At 50.4% G+C, this 11,266-nt stretch overlaps 1 protein-coding gene across 3 annotated transcripts in view; it reads right to left on the bottom strand.

Annotated features, from left to right (window-relative positions):
* GTF3C1 (general transcription factor IIIC subunit 1) overlaps positions 1 to 11,266 on the bottom strand; it is a 93,816-nt gene that overhangs the window by 48,659 nt on the left and 33,891 nt on the right. For all 3 annotated transcript variants that reach the window (XM_080682407.1, XM_080682409.1, XM_080682408.1), the window contains exon 7: positions 1,194 to 1,361. In XM_080682407.1, the coding sequence (XP_080538533.1) occupies positions 1,194 to 1,361 (168 nt within the window). The remainder of the gene's footprint in view (positions 1 to 1,193; positions 1,362 to 11,266) is intronic.

The following is an 11,266-nucleotide window of genomic DNA, read 5'->3' as shown; positions in this document are numbered from 1 at the left end:
AGTACTACACTGGCCTGTCACAGCTGTCAACCAGCAGGACTCTGGAAAGGATCATGCTAGGTGGTCCCGTCTACATGGCGAGCAGGTGGCTGTGCCTTAGCACTGGCTCCATCTAGTCTGCTGGCTCCTGCTGCTACATGGCCACGCCCAGTGCCGTTACTGTATCTCTAAGAAGCCCTTCTGAATGGGCTGGGCTACTGGAGGCTGGCAACCCTAGGAAGGAGCCTAGCAGGAGCCACGGTGGGCGGCAGGAAGTCCCTACAAGTAAAACACTCGAACTGCAGGGCAGACTTCCTGGCACAGCTCTTTGCTCAGAAGTATCTTGCCCTTTATTTCCTGACTCACACACACTTTAGGCTACCAGATAAAGCCAAACGGGATAAAGGAGGTTTGCTGTATTGTATATGTAGAAAAAGAAATGCCAGAATGAAAAGAGGTGACCAAAATGTGTTCCCAAACTGAATTAGTAACATGCTAATGGTGGAGTGAAGAGGGTCCAGGGTGACCTTTCCCAAACTGTGTTCTGAGGAACCCATTCTGAGAGAAGTGAACAGCTGATAAAAGCTGCCTCTCAACCTGCCAAAAATGCTGTGCTGACTTGTCAGTGTGTCTTTGTCCTGCGGCCGAATCAACTCTCTGGCAGCCACCTCACCTTCTACTCTGTTCCCTCCATACACGGACTGGCAGCCACACCTACTATGATGGGGCACTGCTGTCTTACATGGCTTTTAGGGAATCCAGAGGAAAGCTAAGGAATGAGGGGGTGACATATTCCCTTTATCACTGGAATTCTCAGCCTGCAGTGACTCCAGATCAATTCTCGAAGATGGTAGGTGGCTCTCAAATCTTTGAGTAATAACACTAACAGCTAATATTTTTAGTGCTTTCTACATACCAGGCACTATACCAAATGTTTTAATCCTAGTCCTCATTATATGCTATCATGGGTATTATCCCCATTTTGCAGATGAGGGAACTGAGGCTTGGAGAACTTGCTGAAGTCAGAGCTAACAAGTGGCAGAGCAAGGATTCAAACTCAAATCTGATCCAAAAGCCTACACCCTTCAAGGGACCCATGGTGCTTCCTGCTGTGCTACAGCCTCAAGAACGAAGCCCTCTTGATACACAGGCAAAACATTTCTGCCTCCAACGCTCAGGAACTGCACACAAGCAGGTGTGAGAACAGGGCTTACTGAGTTCGTAGGTCTGCGTGAGCATGTCCCGCTCGTACACGATGTCCACCGGGGGCACTGCCTTGGAGATGACCTCCTCGTCCTCATCGTCGTCCTGGTCGTGGTCATCCTCGATCTTCCGTCTAAATTCCTTCAGCAGCTTCAGGCAGCGCACCATGACGTCGGTCCCTGGGAACACAGGCACAGCCTCCAGCAATGAGTGAACCGTGCTGGGGGAGGGGGACTTCAGCAGAGAGAGACCCAGAGAGAGGTCTGGCACAGCATGGAGTTTGACACTTTTAAAACAGCACATCTTGGGGTACAAGATCTGAACATTTATTTCATAAAATTGTTCTTTGTTTTGAACCTAATTAGTGAACAAAGAAATGCAAATGAGAGGAGTAATGAAGTGCCTGTCAGTCCTACTAAGTAAACAGCAGCCTCTGCTTGAGACAGCTCCAGGCCTGTCTTTTCACATCCTTGCCCCAGCCCCCAGAGCAGTGCCCGGAGCACAGTAGGCATGCAGGCAGTACTGCTGACAGGATGAAAACCATCTTTTTCTGAGTAAGCCAATACCCACTACCAATAAAGGGTGGGCATTTTAGGAAGCCTTTAACCCAGTGATTCTAAATGCAGAAATTTAGTCCAGAACAATAGCTCAAAATGAGGTGAAAACTGCCACCATAGCAGGCCCACACAGCACTCTGTGCAGCAATAGCTTTTATGCATAACATAAAAGAAGGATGACGGGGACTAAGTGGTGGTACCCGGAGAAGCTTCCACACACTGGGCTGGCTTCAAACCATCACACTGCACCTATTCTGAAAGCACAATGCAGGAAAAATGACAGTGTGTGCCCATGGCTGGAGCAAGATAAAGGCGCGAGGAAAAGCAAAAATGTCTTGACGCTCTACGTGTGCTAACTTATTGGATCCTGACAACTCTAGAAGGCCCTTTACAGATGAAGAAACTGAGGTACAGAGGGATCTTACCAAGCATCCAACAGCTTGCCAGCGACAGGGGGCCAAGTTGCTCAGGCAGGATCGCAGATCCCCAACCTGGGAGAAACGATTCTGCACTGAGGTGTCCTATGAAACATGCCAGTGTGGAGGCAGAACACTGCCTGTCCAGGATGTCCGCGCCCTAACTCCTGGAACCTATGAACAAGTTATCCTGTGTGGCAAAAGGGACTTGCAGGCACGATGAAGGCTTCTGTGATGGTGGCGGCGCTCGATTATCTGATGGGTCCAATGTAAAACCCTTGTCAGAGGGAGGCAGGAGGAGAAGAGTGAGACTGGAGGTGCTACGCTTTGCTGGCTTTGAAGATGGAGGAAGGGAACCTGAGCCAAGGAATGCGGGTGGCTTCTAGGAACTGGAAAAGGCCAGGGAATGGACTCTCCCAGAGCCCATGGATAGCTCGATTTCAGCCCAGTGAGACCCATTTCAGACTTGGATCTCCAGAATTGTGAAATAATAAATTCTTGTTTTGTCACTCAGCTTGTAGTCATTGTTGCAGCAGGGACATGAAAGTTTCTCCACCAGCTTCACCAGCACTCTGAGGTGCAGATCCTCAGCACCACCACAGAGGGTGGCACTGTAGCTGGTCTGCGACCCAGCGCCTCCTGTGCAGGAGCTGTGGCCACGGAAATGCCCACAGCAGAGCGCCGCAGACCGATGCTGAGCGTGGTCAGAAGAGCCTGGTGGGGAGAGGGCACGTGGCTCACAGTGAAGTCCAAAAACAAGGAAGCATCTCAGGGCCCTGAACTCGTCAATCTTACTCTCAGAGAAAGGTCTGCTGAGGCCGACCCACCAGAGGGTGTATGGCAGCCTTGATAGTCCTCGGGGCAGCCTGGTGCTGACTCCCCTCCACACCTCAAAGTGACAGGAATCTCCCCAGTTCATAGCTTTTTAACAGGAGAAACCTGAAGCCACGCCTCGGCGCAGGCCTCAAGCCCCAGCTCCCTGTTCCTGGCGGGTCCTCCCAGGCCCTCCTGCTTTCTGCGGCTTTGCCTTTGCCTAGGTACCTGCCTTCTCCCTCCATTTCTCTCGCCTGGATGGGAGCCTTAAGCAACCAGGAGAAAAAACCTGTGGACATGGGACTCCTGGGCCCATCTACATAGGTGAGAACTATTTGAAGGCCCAGGTGACCCGGATTGGGCCCTCCCTTGGGACAGAGGAACCTGCTGCTAACACATGACCAGAACACCGTCCACCAAGCCATTCCCCACTGGGTCTTCCCTGCTGTCCTCTACTTGAGCCAGTCCCAACCCGCGCACCTCCTCCTCTCGCTCCTAGGTGGTGCTCACAGAGCAATCTACTGCTCCTAACAGTCAAACTCCGACCATTTCTCAAGGTCAGTCATGTCCTGGACCCTGATCTCTACATGTGTCACACGAGCCAGTCCTCACCACAGCCTTGGGATGGGTGCTCCCACCTGTTCACACTTAGAAAGACTCCCACCCGGTAGCAAGTGAGGAGCTGGGTTTTACCAGGCAGTCTGCCTGGGAGCTCAGGCCCTAAACCTTGGATGACAAATAGCCCCTAAGTGACAGGCGCCCATGTGACCTGGGCCAGGGACAGTGGCGTCTGCGTGAACGTGACCCGATGCAGCACCTAGCGGAGCAACCTGGCACACTCAGCTACAGCCCAGCATTTCTTTTCCCACCCCTTTTCAACTTCCTTAAGGGGCTCGTTAGCCAAGAAGATACACGGAACAGCCTTCCCAATAGACACATTTGGAAGAGGGAAACATTGCTACTAGTATATGCTCACGGACCCCGAGGGTGACAAAGAAACCTCCTAGCCTCCAAGGCCTCTACTCCGCATCAAGGCGGCGACTTCTCACCCTCTGCTCTCACAGCACTGCCACCAATGCCAATCCCCCAGAGCCTCTCCAAACGCACAGCTGCCTCCTCTGCTGAAAGCCAGATGGATGGATGGCCAGGAGTGTGGGGACAGATGGGCTTCAGGACCAGGGAGATGTGGGTCAATCTCAGCTCTACAATCTCTCATTTCTGTGACTTTGGAAAGTGACTTAGCATAGATTTGTTTTCCACTCAGTAAAATGAGATGACAAGGTTCTCTGCTTCACAGGTTAGTGTTAGGATGACCCCAGATAACGTCTGTACAGAGACTGGCACACAGTAATCATTCAACCAGAACACCCAGCATTGCTGTGGGCTAGGCACTGTGTTACAAGAAGGAACCTAGCGAATCTCACAATCCGAGGTTGGCGGGCCCCTGTAAGCCCCATTGTACAGATGTGAAAGCCGAGGCACAGAGGGTAAGTGACCTGCTCGAAGCAATGGAGCTATGGAGTGGCAGAGGTAGTATTTGTAAAGATAGTTGGTGCCTTCCTGCCAGGTAGAAAAGCCCCATGGCCTAAGGTAGTGGCCTGGCTCCCGAAGATAATGTGGAAACTCGCTCCTGCTCTGGTCTTGCGCCTGAGGTTCAGGAAGGCCCATGGATAGGCAGGCTGTTGGCCGGGCTGTGGGGAGGTGACACACAAGGACTGAGCTGTTCCCTATAATCACAATGGGCACTGGGAGCCCGAGGACTGTCAAGGAGCATGCGACTCAGGGGAGGCGAGTCTCCAGTACACCCTGAGTGGAGGGTGGTCTCAAGCATCCCACTGGGCCTTGGTGAGTTTGTTGTGCTTCCAGAAGGCCCAGCGTGACTCGTCCAGATGGCTGTGGTGAGGTTTGGGCCCGTGGGTCTGCAGCCCTGCCCATTCCAGACTTCACAGATCATAGCCGACTTCTCTGCTGCGAGTCCCAACTGCACTCACATTCTTCCGTGGCCACCAGACTCGGAGACGCAAGCTGTGTGTATCTAGTATGTCTCAACATACTGTCCTTGGAGACACTTCACATTCCCCATGCCGTTTCATACTCATCATACTTGGAAAAGCTTGTTAGAGAGGCAGCGTGCACAGTGGTTAAGAATCTGGACTTTTGCCCCAGCCAGTTTGACTCAGTGGATAGAATGTCGGCCTGTGGACCAAAGGGTTGCGGGTTCGATTCCAGTCAAGGGCACATAACTCAATTGCAGGCTCGATCTGAGGCCCTGGTCGGGGCATGTGTGGGAGGCAACCAATCGATGTGTCTCTCACATCAGTGTTTCTCTCTCTCTCTCTCTGTCTCTCCCCCTCCCTTCCACTCTCTAAAAATCAATGGAAAAATATCCTCAGTGAGGATTAACAACAACAGAAGAATCTGGACTCTCCTGCCAGAGCTGGTGTGTGAACCTGGGCAGGCTGGTTGCCCTCCCTCAGCCTCAAGCGTCTCGTCTGTAACTAGGGCTAATGAGTGTCGAGCCCGATGGGGTGGGGGAGAACAGTCAGAGAGAAGGCCGGCAGGGGACGGGCCAAGTGCAGTCTGTGCTTCATGTCCAGGCCACTTGGAATCAGTTTCACTGGCACTTTATAGCTTTCCCACAGTTCCAGTTTTATCAGACTCAGCATTTCAGTTTTCATGATCAAAATCCCTTCAGCTCATACTATCTTTTTAATGAAGCCTGGTCCAGACCACAAGTCAGCTAAAGCCGAAGCCGAAGGGTGAGAGCGAGACCCTGGCCAGCACACCCAGGCAAGGTGAACACAGCCTCTCTCTCCATCTCAGTAACCAGCAATCCCTGGAAGAGTCGCTACCTGTTAGTGGGTGCAGGGAACAAGGAGCACCAGGACAGCCCTCCTCCTGAAGAGTCACCAGCCAAGGGGAAGTCCCACTGGTGAGCCAGGCAGATACTAGGAAATTCAGTGTTATCCCTCCCTTCCCTCCCCAAACATACACACTCCTGAACAGGGTCCAGGTCCAGGCTGGTCAGTGCTAGGAAGTCATTTAGAGAGTCTGGACTCTGGAATGATAAGCAGCCAAGGGGACAATCTGAGGTGCTGCCATGGGTAACTGCAGAGAGGCCTGGCCAGGGGCTGGAAGAAGAGACTTCAGGGCAGCACACAGACGATGGAGGAGGGTACTGCAGCCCTACCCCAGGGTGATGGAATAAGTTAAAAGTATCTGCTCTGCCCTGGCAGTTGTGGCTCAGTGGTGAGAGCACCAACCCACACACCAAAGGGTTGTGGGCTCGATTCCAGTCAAGGGCACATACCTGTGTTGCAGGTTTGATCCCTGGCCCCAGACTGAGACGGTGTGGAGGCAACCAATTAATGTGTTTCTCTCACATCAATGTTTCTGTTTCTCTCTCTCCCTCTCTTACCCCCCCATCCCCTCCCTCCCATCCACCTTCTCTAAAAATCAATGGAAAAAATATCCTCGGGTGAGGATTAACAAAAAATCTATAATAATAAAAGGGTAATATGCTAATTAGAACAGACGTCATTCTGGACATCCTTCCGGATGAAGCCGGGGCCAGAGGGAAGCCCGGGTCCCGGGTGCCAGAGGGAAGCCGGTGCCAGCAGCCAGGGGAAGGAAGGCCTACTCTTGCACGAATTTCGCGCATCAGGCCACTAGTAAATAAATAAAAGTATGGGCTCTGGAGTCAGTCTGTCTGGTGTGGACCTGCCTCTGCCACTCACCAGCAGTGTAACTGTGGAATGACCTCTCTATGCCTCAGGGTACTCAGCTATAAAAAGGGATAAGAATAGTATCTTTCTGAAACCAAGATGGCGGCATAGGTAAACACCTAAACTGCTGCCTCGCGCAACAATTTCAAAACTACAACTAAAAGACAGAACGGACACCATCCAGAACCACAGGAAAGCTGGCTGAGTGAAAATTCTACAACTAGAAGGAAAGAGAAAAGCTCACAGAGAATTGGAGGTATGGCAAAGGGTCTTTGTGCGCGCAGAGAGGAAGGGCGGCTGAGAGCCTGGCTGACTTTCTCTGGCGGAAGGGGGAAGGAAGCCCCCGACCGCACTGAACCCCAGTTCTGACTACACTGAACCCCAGTTCCGGGCGAGCCCCTGGGGACCCACGCTCTTACAGGGGGAGTCTGGACTCTCGGGCGGAGACTCGAGCTGGGAAAGGCAGAAGTCTGAAGGTGCGCGCGTGCCACTGCACACAAAGGCTGCAGAGGTTGCCACAGGCTTTCCCTAGTGGAAGGAAGTCAGAGGGTCCTGACTGCACTGAGCCCCAGTTCTGACTGCACTGGACCCCAGTTCCAGGCGAGCCCCTGGGGACCCACGCTCTTGTGGGGGGAGTCTGGACTCTCGGGCGGAGACTCGGGAGCCGGGGAAGGCGGAGGACTGAAAGCGCGTGCGTGCCAGTGCTCACAAAGGCTGCGGAGGTTGCCACAGGCTTTCCCTAGTGGATGGGAGTCAGAGGCTCCTGACTGCACTGAGCCCCAGTTCTGACTGCACTGGACCCCAGTTCCAGGCGAGCCCCTGGGGACCCATGCTCTTGTGGGGGGAGTCTGGACTCTCGGGCGGAGACTCGGGAGCCGGGGAAGGCGGAGGACTGAAAGCGCACGCGTGCCAGTGTGCACAAAGGCTGCGGAGGTTGCCACAGGCTTTCCCTAGTGGATGGGAGTCAGAGGCTCCTGACTGCACTGAGCCCCAGTTCTGACTGCAGTGAACCCCAGTTCCAGGTGAGCCCCTGGGGACCCACGCTCTTGTGGGGGGAGTCTGGACTCTCGGGCGGAGACTCGGGAGCCGGGAAGGCAGAGGTCTGAAGGCGCGCATGTGCGCGCAAGGGCAAGGCTGACGGGAAGCCAAGACTGAGACTCCACCCCATCCAAGCTGAGCACAGAGGCTATTGCAATTTGGCAAGTCTAATCCTATAAGGCTGTCTCCAGCACCGAACTTCTCCCAGCATAGACACAGCTGATCCTTACAGCCAACTGGCCTGGAGGTCAATTCTTCCCAGTGATACCAACAACAATAAAGACTTAATTACAACAAGGCTGTACACACAGTCCACAAAGGGGTGCACTAAGAGTGTCCACCTCAGGTTAACTGGGGAGGCAGACCCACTGGGCTGTATTGGAAACCTAGCACACAAATCTACCTTACCAACTCAGGGAAGCAGTGAAAATGCGGCGTCAAAGAATCAGATCACAAACGAAAGAAATGGAGGAAAACAAACGACTGGATATAGAATTCAAAACCACAGTTATAAGGCTTTTTAAGAATATCCTAGAAAAGGCCGATAAATATAACGAGACCCTCGAAGATATGAAAAAGGACCAACTAGAAATTAAACATACACTGACTGAAATAAAAAATATTATACAGAGACCCCAAAACAGACAAGAGGAACACAAAAATCAAGTCAAAGAATTGAAATACAAAGAAGCAAAAAAAACTCAACCGAAAAAGCAAAAAGCAAAAAAAAAAAAATCCAAAAAGTTGAAGATAATGTAAGAAGTCTCTGGGACAACTTCAAGCGTACCAACATCAGAATTATGGGGGTGCCAGAAGAAGAGAGAGAGCAAGATACTGAAAACCTATTTGAAGAAATAATGACAGAAAACTTCCCCCACCTGGTGAAAGAAATAGACTTACAAGTCCAGGAAGCGCACAGAGCCCCAAACAAAAGGAATCCAAAGAGGACCACACCAAGACACATCATAATTAAAATGCCAAGAGCAAAAGACAAAGAAAGAATATTAAAAGCAGCAAGAGAAAAACAGTTAGTTACCTACAAGGGAGCACCCATACGACTGTCAGCTGACTTCTCAACAGAAACTATGCAGGCCAGATGGGAGTGGCAAGAAATTTTCAATGTGATGAATAGCAAGAACCTACAACCAAGATTACTCTACCCAGCAAAGCTATCATTCAGAATTGAAGGGCAGATAAAGAGCTTCACAGATATGAAAAAGCTGAAGGAGTTCATCACCACCAAACCAGTATTATATGAAATGCTGAAAGGTATTCTTTAAGAAGAGGAAGAAGAAAAAAAAGGTAAAGATAAAAATTATGAACAACAAATACATATCTCTCAACAAGTGAACCTAAAAATCAAGTGAATTAAAAACCTGAGGAACAGAATAAACTGGTGAATATAATAGAATCAGGGGCATAGAAAGGGAGTGGACTGATAATTCTCAGGGGGAAAGGGGTATGGGGGGTTCATGAAGAGACTGGACAAAAATCATACACCTATGGATGAGGACAGTGGCGGGGAGGTAAGGGCAGAAGGTGGGGTGGGAACTGGGTGGAGGGGAGCTATGGGGGGAAAAAGGAGAAATAATTGTAATAATCTGAATAAAGATTTATTTAAAAAAAAAAAAAAGAAGAATAGTATCTTTCTCAGAGTACTCAGGACAGCATCTGGCATACAAGCAATGTTCAATAAGCAGTGCTTGATTGTACTTTTACCATTGCTATTATAATTATTACAACCTTAGAAAAACACAGCTTTTGAGGACCAAGAGTCATATCTAATCACCCAGGCTGAAAATGTCAGGAGACTGTGTGGGGCCTTTAATTCATTTTCACGGCATTTACTTTGTGTTGGGCCCAGAACATATAGAGATAAATGAGACAGGGTCCCTGCCTCTGCAAAGGGTTGCATCTGAGTCAGAGGCCGGGGAGCACAGGACAGGGTTGAGTTCTGGTTCTATCCTAGGTAAGCTGCTAACTTCTCTGAGCCTCAGGTTCCTCATCTATGCAGTGGGGATAATTCTAACAGCAGGTTTAGACTAACCTGGGGTAAGGACTGCATGGTAAGTGCATGGAAGTGCTGAGCATGTGAGCTGGCCCTCTGACCACTGAGAAACAAGCTGCAGAGTGCTCAGGGCTTTACTGTCAGCATGCACTGGGCTGGCAAATGAGAAAGAGGCAGGATGGGGCTGGCAGGGGCAGGGGAGAGGCTGACATTTGGGTGGGCTATTAAAGGATACAAGAGAATTGTCTAGGCAGAAGACAATCATCCCAGGCAGAAGGAAAGACACCAGCAAAGGCATAGAGGTGGGAAAGACAGCCCTATTTGGGAAAGTGGTGGTTTTTAAAAATCTTATTGTTATACTAGTGGCCTGGTACACGGATCTGTGCACATTGAAAGGAAATGAATTAGAAGAAATATTTTAATATCGCTGTTTGCACTTTTTCTATAAGTGTCAGAGATGAAAGAAAATTAGTAAAATGTATATGAAAATATATAAATTGATTAATAAATAAACAATAACAACATAACAACAACACAGACATGATATAAAAACAACAAAAACATGACATAAAAACAACAAAAACATGATATAAAAACAACATTGATAAAAACAATGACTGATAAATTGATTAAATTTATTCTAATATCTCCCTGTATACCATATTAAGAGTAAAAACACCTTCAGAGTGCTTGACTAATTTCCCTTGTGATGAAGTTATTTACAACTTTAACTGTAATGTCACACGCTCTTTGAACTCGAGAGAAAGCAACATATATAATTAACCATGTCCGAAAACGGGTTCAGGTAGGAATATTCCTACTCTGTCTAGATTGGCACCAGGGAGAGCTTTATATGTATCGTGCATGCGCGTGTCAATGTTTATTTTTAAACTAGAGGCCCGGTGCATGAAATTTGTGCGGGGGGGGGGGGGGGAGGGTGGTATCCCTCAGCCCAGCCTGCACCCTCTCCAATCTGGGACCCCTCGAGGGATGTCTGAGTGCCCTTTTAGGACCGATCCCAGTAGAATCGGGTCTAAATGGGCAGTCAGACATCCCTCTCACAATCCAGGACTGCTGGCTCCCAACTGCTCGCCTGCCTGCCTTCCTGATTGCCCCTAACCACTTCTGCCTGCCAGCCTGATCACCCCTAACCACTCCCCTGCCAGCCTGATCCATGTCTAACTGCTCCCCTGCCAGCCTGTTTGCCCCTAACTTCCCTCCTCTGCCGGCCTGGTCACCCCTAACTGCCCTCCCCTGCAGGCTTGGTCTCCCCAAACTGCCCTCCTTGTAGGCCTGGTCCCTCCCAACTGCCCTCACCTGCTGGCCCGATGGCCCACAACTGCCCTCCCTTGCAGGCCTGGTCCCTCCCAACTACCCTCCCCTGCTGGCCATCTTGTGGTGGCCATCTTGTGTCCACATGGAGGCAGCCATCTTGTGTGTTGGAGTGATGGTCAATCTGCGTATTACTCTTTTATTAGATAGGATAGAGGCCTGGTGCATGGGTGGAGGCCAGCTGGTTTGCCCTGA

The sequence above is a fragment of the Plecotus auritus genome (genome assembly GCF_963455305.1).
Source record: "Plecotus auritus genome assembly, chromosome: 7".
Lineage (NCBI taxonomy): Eukaryota > Metazoa > Chordata > Mammalia > Chiroptera > Vespertilionidae > Plecotus > Plecotus auritus.
Note: the sequence above shows the minus strand (reverse complement) of the source record. Positions and strands in the feature narration are given on the sequence as shown.